Source organism: Zea mays, chromosome 6 (genome assembly GCF_902167145.1).
Source record: "Zea mays cultivar B73 chromosome 6, Zm-B73-REFERENCE-NAM-5.0, whole genome shotgun sequence".
NCBI lineage: Eukaryota > Viridiplantae > Streptophyta > Magnoliopsida > Poales > Poaceae > Zea > Zea mays.
Window position 1 is genome coordinate 93,368,029 of NC_050101.1, and position 14,193 is coordinate 93,382,221.

At 55.1% G+C, this 14,193-nt stretch overlaps 1 protein-coding gene across 3 annotated transcripts; it reads left to right on the plus strand.

Annotated features, from left to right (window-relative positions):
* The first annotated feature begins 2,289 nt into the window (after positions 1 to 2,289).
* LOC100278352 (uncharacterized) lies at positions 2,290 to 4,084 on the plus strand. Of its 3 annotated transcripts, none has more exons than XM_035959510.1 (2): positions 2,290 to 3,211; positions 3,732 to 4,019. In XM_035959510.1, the coding sequence occupies exon 1, from the start codon at positions 2,796 to 2,798 to the stop codon at positions 3,201 to 3,203; it is 408 nt and encodes a 135-aa protein (XP_035815403.1). In that variant the 5' UTR covers positions 2,290 to 2,795; the 3' UTR covers positions 3,204 to 3,211; positions 3,732 to 4,019. The 3 variants fall into 3 exon arrangements, with proteins under 3 accessions (XP_035815403.1, XP_035815404.1, NP_001351325.1); XM_035959511.1 differs by having other exon boundaries at positions 2,300 to 3,211; positions 3,732 to 4,084; NM_001364396.1 differs by having other exon boundaries at positions 3,105 to 3,211; positions 3,746 to 4,084.
* Positions 4,085 to 14,193: the final 10,109 nt, after the last annotated feature.

Sequence of the window (14,193 nt, forward strand, 5' to 3'; positions counted from 1 at the left end):
GATTACTGCTGGTGCTGGCCTTGTTACCTCTGGTCTAGGTCCTTCAGGGATTGCTGCTCGTGCTGGCCTTGTTACCTCTGGTATGGGTCCTGTCAGCAGTGGACAAGTCAATGTCTCCGTCTTTATTTGGGACCCAGCGGTCATGCGAAGAACAGTTTGGGGACAAACTGTATTTCAACGATTGGGGAATGTCAACCCTGCTACACAAGAGGCGGCTGTGCTAATCACGGACGACAAGGATGGAGATAGTCGGGGGTCTGCCGAGGCAAGCAACTGAGCACGTCCAAGGCGTGAGAAGCGTGGCAACGTCTGTATTACTGGGTCGAGTTGGTCGTGTTAGGGTTAGCTGGGCCGAGCTGCCGAGAAAGTATAAGGATACAACTCAGGCAATTGTAAGGACATCGAAAAACAGAGAACAAAATATCAACGCGTTGCCATCCCGAGACCTTCTTCCCCACGTCTCCAATCTCTGCTGCTTCCCTCTTTCCTGCTCTATAGACTTCTAGAAGGTGCTAACATTTGGTACCAGAGGTCAGCATCCTGGATCCGCTTGCAACAGTGCCTCAGCGTCCACGATCCAGTGCTATGCATTCGTTCGACGCCACTGCTCGCAAGGTGCTCGACAAAATGCACCTGATGGAAGCCCGCCTTACTGAGAAGATTTGTCGGTCGCTGTGACGGCGTCGAGCGTTGTGTGGACACACGGTGCGACGAGCTCCACAACCACTTCACAGTGCGCTGCTACACCATCCAGCAGCAAGCCGAACATTTCTTCAACATGGGTCCTATCTTCGACGAGGAACCTATATTCGAGGGAGAACCGTTTCTCTCCATCACCGAACTCATCCCCATCGGTGCTGGATACAACTCCAACAGCTCCATCCACGGGGGCAGCAGATCCGCGCTGTCCTACCTCACCCCCATCCGCGAGGCCGCCAGCGGGACCCTCGCTTCCGACGACCGACTGTTGGAGCCAACTCAAGCAGCCCATCGGCATGTACAACACGACATGCAAGGAAACCATCAACACCAAGCAGCGGGCCAAGGTGATGCAGTCATTGAAGTTGGAGGAGACCAAGCACACCGGGGAGGCTGCTCGTGCAGCGACCGAGATGGATAAGGCTAAGTGTCACGCGACCATGGAGGCAGCCGCGGCGGTGTAGAGATTGGCCGACCTAGAGGCGCAGCGGCGCCACACCGCAGAGGTGCACGCCACGGAGCTACATGGATCCAACCTCGCCTGCCCGGAGCAGCTCGTCGTCGACACTGTGGCATTCACGGGCACAACCAATGACACTGTTCAGATCGCCGACATCTCCCTTGAGTTCGGCGTACCGCTTCACCTCATAAAGGAGCTCGTCCAACGTGGCCCTGTCGGGGTGACCAACAGCTACATCCGAAGCATCTGGCGAATGCACGACGAGGAGGAGGTGGTTCCCAACACCTTGCCCAACAGGTGTTTGATGAATTGCTTCATCGATGGCCTCGACGTCGGCAGCCACCTGTGCGCGAATAACTCTACCGCTGCTGACCACGACAGGGTAGACGTGAGGCTGCTCTGGTGGCTCAAGAACCATACGTCCTTCCAGAGGTTTGGCAGCTGGGACCACTTCATCACGCTGGTGCACATCTTCATCGATCTTGAGCCTTTAATTCACAGCCAGAGAACAATCAAGCATATCCTAGCCATTATCGCTAGCACCAACAATGCTCAGGCTCTCATTTTCACCACGAGCATGATTTGGGTGTTGTGCAAAGCGGGGAAGCTAAGGGAGGCTGAGGAGTTGTTTGACCAGATAGAGACAGAAGGAGTTGTGCCTTGTGCGTACGCGTATAATACAATACTCATGGCATTCATAACCGGAGGGTACGCTGCAATGGAGAGGATAACACAATGGAACCTTGCTTTCACAGAGCACAGTGAACAAGGTGACGGGTACATGGAGTTGGCTCAACGAGTTGCTAGTGTTGGACTTGTTGGCACTGACATTGTCACTAGCCTCGTTGTCATTGGTTCAAGGATTACTGCTGGTGCTGACCTTGTTACCTCTGGTCTAGGTCCTTCAGGGATTGTTGCTGGTGCTGGCCTTGTTACCTGTGGTATGGGTCCTGTGAGTAGTGGACAAGTCAATGTCTCCATCTTTATTTGGGACCCTGGCGGTCATGCGAAGAACAGTTTAGGGACAAACTGTATTTCAAGGAGTGGAGAATGTCAGCCCTGCTACATAAGAGGCGGTTTTGCAAGTCACGGACGACAAGGATGGAGATAGCCGCGGGTCTGTCGAGGCAAGCAACTGAGCACGTCCAAGGCGTGAGAAGCGTGGCAACGTCTATATTACTGGGCCGAGTTGGTCGTGTAAGGGTTAGCTAGACCGAGCCGAGAAAGTATAAAGGATACAACTGAGGCAATTGTAAGGACATCGAAAAATAGAGAACAAAATATCAGCTCGTTGCCATCACGTGACCTTCTTCCCCATGTCTCCAATCTCCGCTGCTTCCCCTGTTTCCTGCTCTATAGACTTCTAGAAGGTGCTAATACCTTCCCCGCACGCCCTCCGCCTCCCCGCTGTACTTCCCGGCGCTCGAGCTCGTCGACGTCTACAACAATAACCTGTCCGGCCGCTCCCGCCCCTGAGCGCGCCGCACGCGCGCTCCCTCCGCTACCTCCACCTCGGCGGGAACTACTTCAACGGCTCCATCCCGGACTCCTTCGAGTACCTGGGGCTCAACGGCAACGCGCTGTCGGGCCGGGTCCCGCCCTCAGCTCGCTCTCCCGCCTCTCGCGCCTCCGGGAGATGTACATCGGCTACTACAACCAGTACAGCGGCGGGGTCCCGCTCCCGCGCGAGTTCGGCGCCCTCCAGTCGCTCGTCCGCCTCGACATGAGCAGCTGCGCGCTCACGGGGCCCATCCCGCCGGAGCTCGCGCGCCTGTCCCGCCTCGACACGCTCTTCCTCGCCATGAACCAGCTCACCGGGGACATACCGCCGGAGCTCGGCGCCCTCACCAGCCTCCAGTCGCTCGACATCTCCATCAACGACCTCGCCGGCGAGATACCCGCCACGTTCGCCGGCCTCACAAACCTCACACTGCTCAACCTCTTCCGGAACCACCTCCGCGGCGAGATACCGGACTTCATCGGTGACTTCCCGTTCCTCGAGGTGCTGCAGGTGTGGGACAACAACCTCACCGCGCTCGGGTAATCAGTGTGGTTAGTGTCTTGCTCGAGCTCTCTTCTGCTCCTTGGATTGGATTCTAGCATGGATTTGGCATGCCCTAGAAGCAGATCTTCTTGTCACATGTGAGGGTCGATCGACGGGGGACAAAAGGCCTGCCTTGGGATCACACAAGATTTAGTGGGCTCGTGCTGTTGGTTTGTCTGTGTGTGTCCTTCCATTCCATGCAGCTTGATCCGACGGGGATGAAGAGCTCCCTTTCCATGTCCATGGCACCCTGTCTAGATTTGACTTGTCAGGTCATCAAACCTACAGATATATTAAAAAAAACTATAGAGGTTTTTAATATTAAAAAATATAGGTGTCATCCGACAGGGATGAAGAGCTCCCCTGCCGTCTCGTCTCCTGGTGCGTCGTTTGTTCATTTCCCATGCAGCGCAACTGAGACGGCGGCATATGTTCCCTTTCCTTGTGTTTGCTGCTTTTTGGTTATTTGATTCGAGATGGCTTCTCGCTTTTCGTAAATACGTCTTTTTCTGTTTTTTTTTGTGACAGGAGTCTGCTTCTAGTATGTAGGCTTCTCAAGGGAAAGGTGGAGATGTTCCTAAAGTTGAAAACGGCAGGTTGCAACACCAAAAGGCTCAAGAATATAATAAGAACAGAGAGTGAGAGAGAGATTGATAGGAGGGGAAGATGGTTTCATTTAGATAAAACTCAGAATATGTGACGTGACATTCTTAAAAACATTGTACTTGGAATAGCCTAACAGCTTCACACATCTAGTTTCAATTTTTATTGGATCAAATATTTTAAAATTTAATAGTGTTTTGTTTTAGCAGTAAATGATGTTTTCGTGGACAACAAGACATTTATGTTGACTTAGTCAAACTTGAGGATTTGTTGATCTAGTCTTTGAAAGTAATCATTTAGTTAGTTTGCATGCACGTATTTAGCGGTGTTTAAATGCACTAGAAACTAATAGTTGGTTGCTAAAATTAGCTGAGATATCTAAATGGTCTAACTAATGGTTCAGCTATGAGCTACTTTCAGTAAATTAGCTACTAGTTAGCTAGATATTTGTTAGCTAGTTAATTCAATTAGCATTTTTAGTCAAGTAATTATTAGCTTTAGTACATTCAAACACCCCTTACAAGAACGAGTGTACGTACTTTGCGATCGTATATGTTGTTCTTTGTAATTAAAAAAGTAAATAAAAATGATTACACTAGTAAGAGTTTCGATGGACCTAGTGTCAATAGCACGTCACTGTAAGCAATAATAAGATTGTCATAAATAATCTCGATATGGGTCATTGTTACCACCATGACACTACTGCTCACAAACAATGTATTCAGTTTTTGCTGTTTTATTCTTGTTGAATTAATATTTGATGCAGCCCTACGCCACGGCACCTTTACTCTTTGCTCATTAGGAGCTGAATAGCGAGAAAGTGGAGATGATTTGCCTCAGGGTAGAGGGGGTTTGCGTTAACCATAGAAGCAAGTCTTCACATTACCTGTGAAACCGAAGTGTAGGTTGGGCTTAGAGATGGCAATAGGACTCGACCTCTAATTCTTCATGGAGAATTCCTCTATTAGAGCTATTTTGACAACTCCATTTTCTCAAGAGATTTTCATTTTTCTAAGGAAAACTCTTGGAAAAATAGAAACTCCTTAGAAAAATTGGGTTGCCAAACTAGCCCTTAGGGGATAGGAAAGTTTCATTCCCACGAGAATGTAAATGGGAAAACTCTTCCCCCGACACGTAAACGGGGACGGGAAGCATTCTTCATCCCCGTTTCCCGCACGCACCCGTTAAACATGCATGTGACGATGTTTACGTGTACTAGTTAATGATAAGAATAAATAATTATCTTGCTTGGAGATCTTTCATTGTGCAAATGTGTTAATTTTGATGTACACATAATGATTTCTTATATCTGACAATGTGTATAAGTGATAATGTTTTGCGTTAATAACAAATGATGTATATCCTAATTATAATTTAAGTGGGACCAGGGATTTATCCTCGCGGGGAACGGGGATGATAAAGAAATGTCCCTCGCAAACATTCGTAGAGATTCCCGCGGGAAATTGTTTCGTCATGAGAATAGGGATGGGGAGGTATTCCCGATAGGGATTTTCCCATTGCCATCATTTAGGTCTTGTTCGGTTATTCCTATCCCATGGTGGATTAGATGGAATTGGAAAAAAAATATGAAAGAGTTTGACTTGTTTAGGATTTAAACTCACTCAATTTCATCCAATTCACATGTATTGTGAGCAAAACAAACAAGGTTATTTCCATTTCATGTGGATTGAAAGGGATTGACTAAGATTAAGATGGATTTTGATTTGTTATGGGTTTAAAACAACTTAATACCACCCAATCCTCATGTATTCATGTCAAAACGAATAAGCCCTTAGATTGTCTCCAGTAGAGTGTGAAAAATAGGGGACGCGGAACCGTAGATGACATTGTTTGTAGAGAGAAATTTGAAATAGGGAATGTGATATAGGAAGGGATATGAGATCTGTTAGAGATGGCCTTAGTTGGGCTCCATGGGCACAGTCATGGGATCCTAGGCCCCAACATTGGTGAGTAGAGATGGCAATGGGTATTCGAGATCTAAATACAGATGAGTTTTACCTAATATGAAGGCGGGTATAAGATGATTTCTTACCCGCTAGTATGTTGATGGGCAAGAACTTCTACACATTGGATATACGGGGTACGCGTACAGGTTGGTACTACCCATACCCATACTACTATAACCATCTAATAAAGATCATCTTAATAAAAATAAAATTTTCTTTAGCTATCATTTATTTAGCTATCAACATGGGCGGACCGATAGGGGGTTCTAGGTGGGCTGTGGCACACCCTAAGCCACAGCCCACCAAGACCCGTCCCGGTATTCCCAGTTTCCTTTTGGCCTTTGCGATTCCAGCGCCAGGTCGTCGTCGCCGCGTCCTGGACGACAGGTGTTGGCGTTTCGACCCCGGGGGGTCCCTCGACCGACGAGTAAATTGTCGCTGCGTGTCCCAGCCCAGATGGGTCGGCGCGAGACGGAACACGAGGGGGAACAATAAAGGGGAACAGTGGCTCGTGTTGTCCTGCGCCCAGGGCGGATGCACTTGCAGTAGGGGGTTACAAGCGTTCGCGAGGGAGAGAGTGAGAGCCTATCCGTCAGCCCGTTCTCCCACGCGGCCACCTCTTTCGTACGAGGGCCCTGGACCTTCCTTTTATAGATGTAAGGAGAAGGCCTAGGTGTACAATGGGGGGTGTAGCAAAGTGCTAACGTGTCTAGCAGAGAGGTGCTAGAGTCCTATGTACATGCCGACGTGGCTGTCGGAGAGGTGTTGGAGCCCTGTTCATGTGGCGTCGTGGTCGTCGGAGGAGCGCTTGAGCCCTGTAGAAGCACAGCTGTTGGGGCTGACGGGACCTTGCTAACGTCTCCTTGCTTCCGTAGGGGGCTGAGAACCGCCGTCGTCACGGAGCACGCGGGGCGCCATCATTACCCGTTCACCGGGGCGAGCCAGATGGGACGCCGGTCTTGTTCCCCGTAGCCTGAGCTAGCTAGGGGTAGGGTAATGATGTACCCCCCTGCGACGTGGTCGGTCCGAGCCCAAGGTCGGGCAAGGCGGAGACTCCTCCGAGGTCGGGGCTGAGTCCGAGCCCTGGGGTCGGGCGAGGCGGAGACCATCGTCCGAGGTCGAGGTTGAGTCCGAGCCCTGGGGTCGGGCGAGGCGGAGACCGTCGTCCGAGGTCGAGGTTGAGTCCGAGCCCTGGGGTCGGGCGAGGCGGAGACCGTCGTCCGAGGTCGAGGTTGAGTCCGAGCCCTGGGGTCGGGCGAGGCGGAGCTTCCTATGGCGCCTGAGGCTGGACTGGGCTGCTGTCAGCCTCACCCTGGCGGGTGGCACAGTAGTCGAAGCAGCGCAGGCGACGTTGTTTTTCTGTCAGGTCAGTCAGTGGAGGGGCGAAATGACTGCGGTCACTTCGGCCCTGTCGACTAAGGAACGTGCGTCAGGATAGGGTGTCAGGCAATCCTTGCATTGAATGCTCCTGCGATCCGGTCGGCTGGCGAGGCGATCTAGCCAAGGTTGCTTCTCCGCGAAGCCTGCCCGAGCTGAGCCTCGGGCGAGTCGAAGGTGCGCCCGTTGCTTGAGGAGGCCCTTCGGGCGAGGCGTGAATCCACCTAGGTCTGTTGTTCCTGTCCGAGGCTGGGCTCGGGCGAGGCGAGATCGTGTCCCTTGGACGGAGCCTTGACCTGAATTGCGCCCATCAGGCCTTTGCAGCTTTGTGCCGATGGTTTTTACCAACCGAGTTTAGGAGTCTTGGGGGTACCCCTAATTATGGTCCCCGACAGTAGCCCCCGAGCCTCAAAGGGAGTGTGGGTACTCGCTTGGATGCTTTGTCGCACTTTTTTGCAAGGGGACTGGCCTTTCTCGGTTGCATTTTGTTCTGGTGGGTGCGCGCGAGCGCACCCGCCGGGTGTAGCCCCCGAGGCCTCGAAGGAGTGGTTTGACTCCTTCGAGGTCTTAATGCCTTTCGTGATGCCTTGGCCGGTCTGATTGTTCCCTCATGCGAACTGGTCGTAGTCCGGGTGCATAGTCGGGTTCCGAGTTCTCGGGTTGGTATGTTGACGCTGTCAACGGTTTGGCCGGAGCCGGGTTTGCGAGAGCAGCCCTTGAGCCTCTGCACAGGGCGAGAGGATGGTCAAGGACTGACTCGGCTTTTTTCATACGCCCCTTCGTCGCCTTTCCGCAAGGAGGAGGGGGGAAAGCGCCATGTTGCCCTCGGAGGGCGCCGAACATGGTGTCTCCATTGAGTTGCTAACGGGTGATCCGAGTGGACGCCCGTGCCCCATTCGATAAGGGTCGGTTAGTGGCCCAGAGGCGCGCTCCAAAAGTACCTACAGGTGATTTGCCGGACCCGGTCCCGTTTGATAGGGTCCAAGGGCTCGATGCCTCCCTCTGATGGGATTCCGTTACAGAATCGCTCCTACTGGTCTCGGAAATGTCCTAGGGTACCTCGGTAGCGTATCCCGAGCCTCGGCCATGTATCAGACGTACCCAGAGTCATCCCTCGCTTTGCGTGTTCTGAGGCGGCTGTCGAACCCTTCGGGGGCCAGCCTTCGAACCCCTGATCAGTAGTGGGCATGGAGCTCGAGTGGCCTGAGGCGGCTGTCGAACCCTTCCGAGGGGCCAGCCTTCGAACCTCTGACCAGTAGTGGGCGCGGAGCCTGAGTGCTCTGAGGCGACTGTCGAATCCTTCCAAGGGGCCAACCTTCGAACCCCTGATCAGTAGGAGGGCTCGGGGCCCGCTTCCTTCGCAGAGAAGGATCCCTTTCAGAGTATCCCCTTTCCCGGTCCCTGTAGCAAGAGAGAGAAAGGGGAAGAGGAAAAGGATACGAAATTGAACGACGTGGCGCACCTTTTTTGACGCGGTCATTATGGCGGAGGTGAAGCTTCATCCGCTTCGCCTGCCAAAGGTGTCGCCTACCCTGCCGCGGAGTTAATGCGACGGGACGAGTGGTTCGCGGGGCAGCCGGTACGCATGTGCGAGCCGTTTGAGGAACGGAACACGGGCGTGTCGTCTTCACGCCGTGGGAGAGGGCTCTCCTGCTGCTCCAGGAGGGGACGTGAGCCTGCAGACGATTTGACCACCGCTTCCGCTCGCCTGCTGCCGCCATTACTGTCGGCCCACTTCTGGCCATATCGACCGTCGCGCCTTCTCCCGCGGCTGACTGATCCATGACCGATGCGCCGGGTTGGCACTGTTGGGCCGTGCGCAGGGTTGCCTTGAATCGCGGCACCGGTTCCGCAGTCGAGAAGGCGCAGTATTGGCGTAAGTGGCGGTGCAGTTTTTCGCACGCAGTAACCGGCGCGCCGGTTACATGACGTGTGGGCCTGGGACTCCATGTTGGACGCGTCGAAGTCGAAAGGGTACATCCCCGTGGTGCGGTTGCATGTCGCCTGCAAGGTGGTCCGCCCTTTCACCCGCTGGTTTAGACGAAGACGGAGGAGTGCTTGTAACCGCTGGACAGTTACACGCTCCGCGCGCGGCGGTTTAGCCTCTTCTGTCCTGGGCCATCTTGCACGTCGTGTGGGACCCAGCCCCCGTGTCGTAGGGGGAGAACCTTTGAGCGCGTCGGTGAAGACTTAGCCCGCGACGCCTGAGGACGCGAGTGGGGTGAGTTGCCTTTAAAAAGGGATCGACCTCCTGGGTGGTAGCCATGCCTTCGCACTTTCCTCATGCATCGTGCCTTTCCGCCTTCCGAGCCCCCGGATGGGGAGCGCCCGCGTCGTCTTCGTCTTGTTGTGGGAGGAGCGCAACCTCGTGGAGGTTGGTACCTTTCAGCCATCGCTCGGCTTCAAGGATTTTCATCAGGCAGCCCGGCTGCTTCCCCTCATCGATGGTCACCCAAGACGGTGACCACCAGTTCAATGGTGGGGAGAAGCAAGCCGGGCTGCGGCCTCTGTCCCGCCCTCAGCTTCAAGGATCTTCATCATCCTTGCTGGGGCGGAGGGCGAGCTGAGCCGGAGCTCTACCTCCCATATGGGTCGGTGGGCCACCTTCTCCTTCAGCAATCAGGGGAGAAGGCGCTTACCGGCCTAGCGGAGGGGACGGACTTCGACAATGCGGGGCCGATCGGCCGCAAGCGTCGTCAGCTCCAGCACGCCTGGTTCGCTGGCTCAGATGGCTCTGGCACAGCTTCCGGTGCCACCTCCCACCGCTGGGCGGAGCGTGGCTATCTGCCCGCCGTACGGGCGGCTGTTGCGCCGCGCGCACCGGGGGACCGCCCAAGACGCCGCACGCTGCTAGGGCGGCGTTCGTGTTCTTGGGTTGTCCTGCCCTTGCTCCGGCACGACGCCTCTGCGTGGAGGTTGGTGCTCGCCCGTCCGAGAGGTGAGTGGGGATCTGCCAGTGAGCAGGTGGCTGCCGTCGTCGGTGTCGAGGTGGTGGCAGCTGGAGAAGTCCTCGTCGCCGACGAGATCGTCGGCGCCATCTGTGCTCCGGGCCTCCGGCTCTTTGGCTTTGATAGCTTGTCCTCGCCCCTCGAGTGGGGACGTGGGCGAGAACCTTGTCGCAACAGCGTCTGCCCTGAGGTCATCGCTGATGCTGTTTGGCCGCCCGGAGCGGAGGTCGTTGTCGCTGCTGCCGGAGTGGGCGGCGGCGAGCCACCTAGAATTTGTCATCCCGCAGGCCCTCCGATGTGGGGGGTTGTACGTACCTGCGGGAGTGGAACCGGAGTTCCGTTTGTAATGGCACCTTGAGTGTCGGTGTATGTTCATTGCGGCTATCGGGGCCTGAACATCTGTGTATTTGGGCGTAAAGCCGTGTTTCTTCCTCATTTCGAGCACCAGGTCTCGCCTGTCGGCTAGCTGAACCGCTTAACCAAGTGTGAGTTGCCCTGCGCGGAAGGTGACGAGTGAGGTATCCATATCCCGGAGGCGTAGGAGTCCCTCGGCTCGGTCGGCCTCCCCACTCAAGGCTTCTCTTGCTCAGTTAAAGAGAACCCTTGGCCGCTCTACGATTAGCCGGAGCCGGAGGCAGCGGTGTGAGCGTGGACAGAGGCGGAGGCGGCTGGAGAAGAAGCTTCGTCGGCCGGAGCCTGGTCGGGTCATCCACTGGCGGAACCAACCCTGGAGTCGGGCCACCGAGGCCATGGGCTGGGCTGGCGTCCTCGGGGGACAGCTGGCTGAGGCTACAGAGCGGCCGGTCCAGCCGTCTACTCAGGCCAGGTTCCTGGAGGAGATCCTGGCGGCGATGGCTCAGGCGCAGTGTTGACATCTTCCTTCGAGGTGGAGATCCTCCAACCGTGTTGCTGTCCGAGGCCGGGTCGGATTCCGCCGAAGGTGGAGTCGATGCCGAGGGTGCTGCTGCTCCCCTCACTGATGTCCGAACCTGCAGGAACAATTTATCTGTAGTGCGCGTATGTTTTTTGTGGCCGCCGATGCCCAAACATATCATCGTCGTGTTGTAAAGTTGCGTTTCTTTTCCCCTTGTTTCGAGTATCAGGACTTGTTTGTTGGTAGTAGAATCGCTCATCGAGCGAGAGTTACTTATCGCGGAAGGTGATGAGTGAGGTATCCGTATCCCGGAGGCGTAGGAGTCCCTCGGCTCGGTCGGCCTTCGCCGCTTACGTGTACTCTTGCCCGTCCGTGGGATTCTGTTATCGATATAGTCGAGAAGGCACGAAAAATCATTTCGGCAGAAAAGTTTTCGAGCGTTAAGACTTGTTCGGTCAGCGGAATCGCTTATCCGAGCGTGAGTTACTTATCGCAGAAGGTGATGAGTGAGGTATCCGTATCCCGGAGGCGTAGGAGTCCCTCGGCTCGGTCGGCCTTACCGCTTACGTGTACTCCGTCGTTTTCAGGATCCCACTATTGAAGTAGTCGAAAAGCGCGAAAGACGTTCTGACAGAAAGACTTTTTCCGAGGAAAATTTTGATGCAGAGGGGGTTCCCCCTTCTAGCCCCCGAGGGAGGGTCGGGCTTTGCCAAGGCAAGGCTATCCCTTCCTTGATGGTTAGACTTTATTTGTGTATGTAAAGAGAACGAGGTATATGAATGACTTGAAAACATCTTAAGGGTAGAAGCGACATAGCTGTCAGATGTTCCAAGCGTTGCTGTAGACCTCGCCTTGACTGTTGGCCAGCTTGTATGTTCCGGGCTTCAAAATCTTGGCGATGATGAATGGCCCTTCCCAGGGAGGAGTGAGCTTGTGGCGCCCTCGGGCGTCTTGTCGTAGCCGAAGCACCAAGTCGCCCACCCGGAGGTCTCGGGACCGAACCCCTCGGGCGTGGTAGCGTCGTAGGGACTGCTGATACCGCGCCGAGTGTAGCAAGGCCATGTCCCGAACCTCTTCCAGCTGGTCCAGTGAGTCTTCTTGGCTGGTCTGGTTACTTCGGTCATCGTACACCCTTGTCCTCGGGGAACCATATTCTAAGTCTGTGGGCAAGATAGCCTCGGCCCCATAGACTAGAAAAAACGGCGTGAAGCCCGTGGCTCAGCTTGGCGTTGTCCTCAGACTCCAGACCATCGAAGGGAGTTCCTTCATCCATCGCCTGCCGAACTTGTTGAGGTCGTTTTAGATCCTCGGCTTGAGCCCCTGTAGAATCATGCCGTTGGCACGCTCTACCTGCCCATTCGTCATGGGGTGAGCTACGGCGGCCCAGTCCACCCGGATGTGGTGGTCCTCGCAGAAGTCCAGGAACTTCCTGCCAGTGAACTGAGTGCCGTTGTCGGTGATGATGGAGTTCGGGACCCCAAAGCGATGGATGATGTTGGTGAAGAACGCCACCGCCTGTTCGGACCTGATGCTGTTTAGGGGTCGAACCTCAATCCACTTGGAGAATTTGTCGATAGCGACCAGCAGGTGCGTGAAACCCCTGGGTGCCTTCTGCAAGGGACCGACGAGGTCCAGACCCCACACAGCAAACGGCCAGGTGATGGGTATTGTTCGCAAGGCCTGAGTGGGCAGGTGCGTCTGCCTTGCATAGAATTGACACCCTTGGCAGGTGCGTACAATTCTAGTGGTGTCGGCCACCGCGGTTGGCCAGTAGAAACCTTGTCGGAAGGCGTTTCCAATAAGGGCTCGAGGTGCTGCGTGGTGACCGCAAGCCCCCGAGTGTATTTCTTGCAATAGCTCCTGACCTTCGGCGATGGATATGCATTGCTGGAGGATGCCTGAGGGGCTGCGGTGGTAGAGCTCCTTTCCGTCACCCAGCAAGACGAACGACTTAGCGCGCCGCGCCAGTCGCCGAGCTTCGGCTCTATCGAGGGGTAGCTCTCCTTGGTGGAGATATTGCAGGTACGGGGTCTGCCAGTTTCGATTAGGTGGGATCCCATTCCGCTCTTCCTCGACGCGTAAAGCCTCACCCTCGGGGGCCGAGGGTGCCTCGGGCTGAGCCGAGGGTGCCTCGAGTTGAGCTAAGGGCGCCTCGGGCTGAGCCGAGGGCGCCTCGGGCAGAGTCGAGGCCTTCTCGGGCTCGGGCGTGTCGTCGGTCTTGACGGAGAGTTGGTGTAGGTCTCGGGAGAAGACGTCCGGGGAACCGTTGTCTGCCCCGAAGCTATTTTAGCCAGCTCGTCCGCCGTCTCTTTGTATCGTCGGGCGACGTGGTTGAGCTCGAGCCCGTAGAACTTGTCTTCCAGGCGCTGAACCTCATCGCAGTAGGCTTCCATCTTCGGGTCACAGCAGTGTGAGTTCTTCATGACTTGGTCGATGACAAGCTGCGAGTCGCCACGAGCGTCGAGGCGCCGAACCCCTAGCTAATGGCGATGCGCAACCCGTTAACGAGAGCCTCGTACTCGGCCACGTTGTTGGACGCCGGGAAATGGAGGCGCAGCACGTAGCTGAAAGGGAAATGTGCCCTTGGGCCATTTCTAAGTGTTTTGGTGATTTAGTGCCCAACACAAGTGCCTAAGTGTCAAATGGTGGACAAAGTACAAATCAAGTTTAAAGGTATGTTTCTCAGACTTAGTACATTGTTTTAGAGACTAATGTATTGTGTCTAAGTGCTGGAAACAGGAGAAATCAAATTGAAGTAGAGTTGGCCTTGTTCAGCCAAAGCCAGCTCTGTCTGGGTGCACCGGACTGTCCGGTGGTGCACCGGACAGTGTTCGGTGCGCCAGGCTGGCTCAGGCGAACTTGCCACTCTCGGGAAGGAATTAACGGCGTACGGCTATAATTCACCGGACTGTCCGGTGTGCACCGGACTGTCCGGTGAGCCAACGGTCGGCCGGGCCAACGATCGGCTGCGCGATCTGCGCGAGACACGTGGCCGAGCCAACGGTCTGGAGGGGGCACCGGACTGTCCGGTGTGCACCGGACAGTGTCCGGTGCGCCAACGGTCGGCTTCGCCATAGAAGGAAAGAAATTCGCACCGGACAGTGTCCGGTGGTGCACCGGACTGTCCGGTGCGCCAGGCGACAGAAGGCAAGAATTGCCTTCCTGGAATGCTCTCAACGGCTCCTAGCTGCCTTGGGGCTATAAAAGGGACCCCTAGGCGC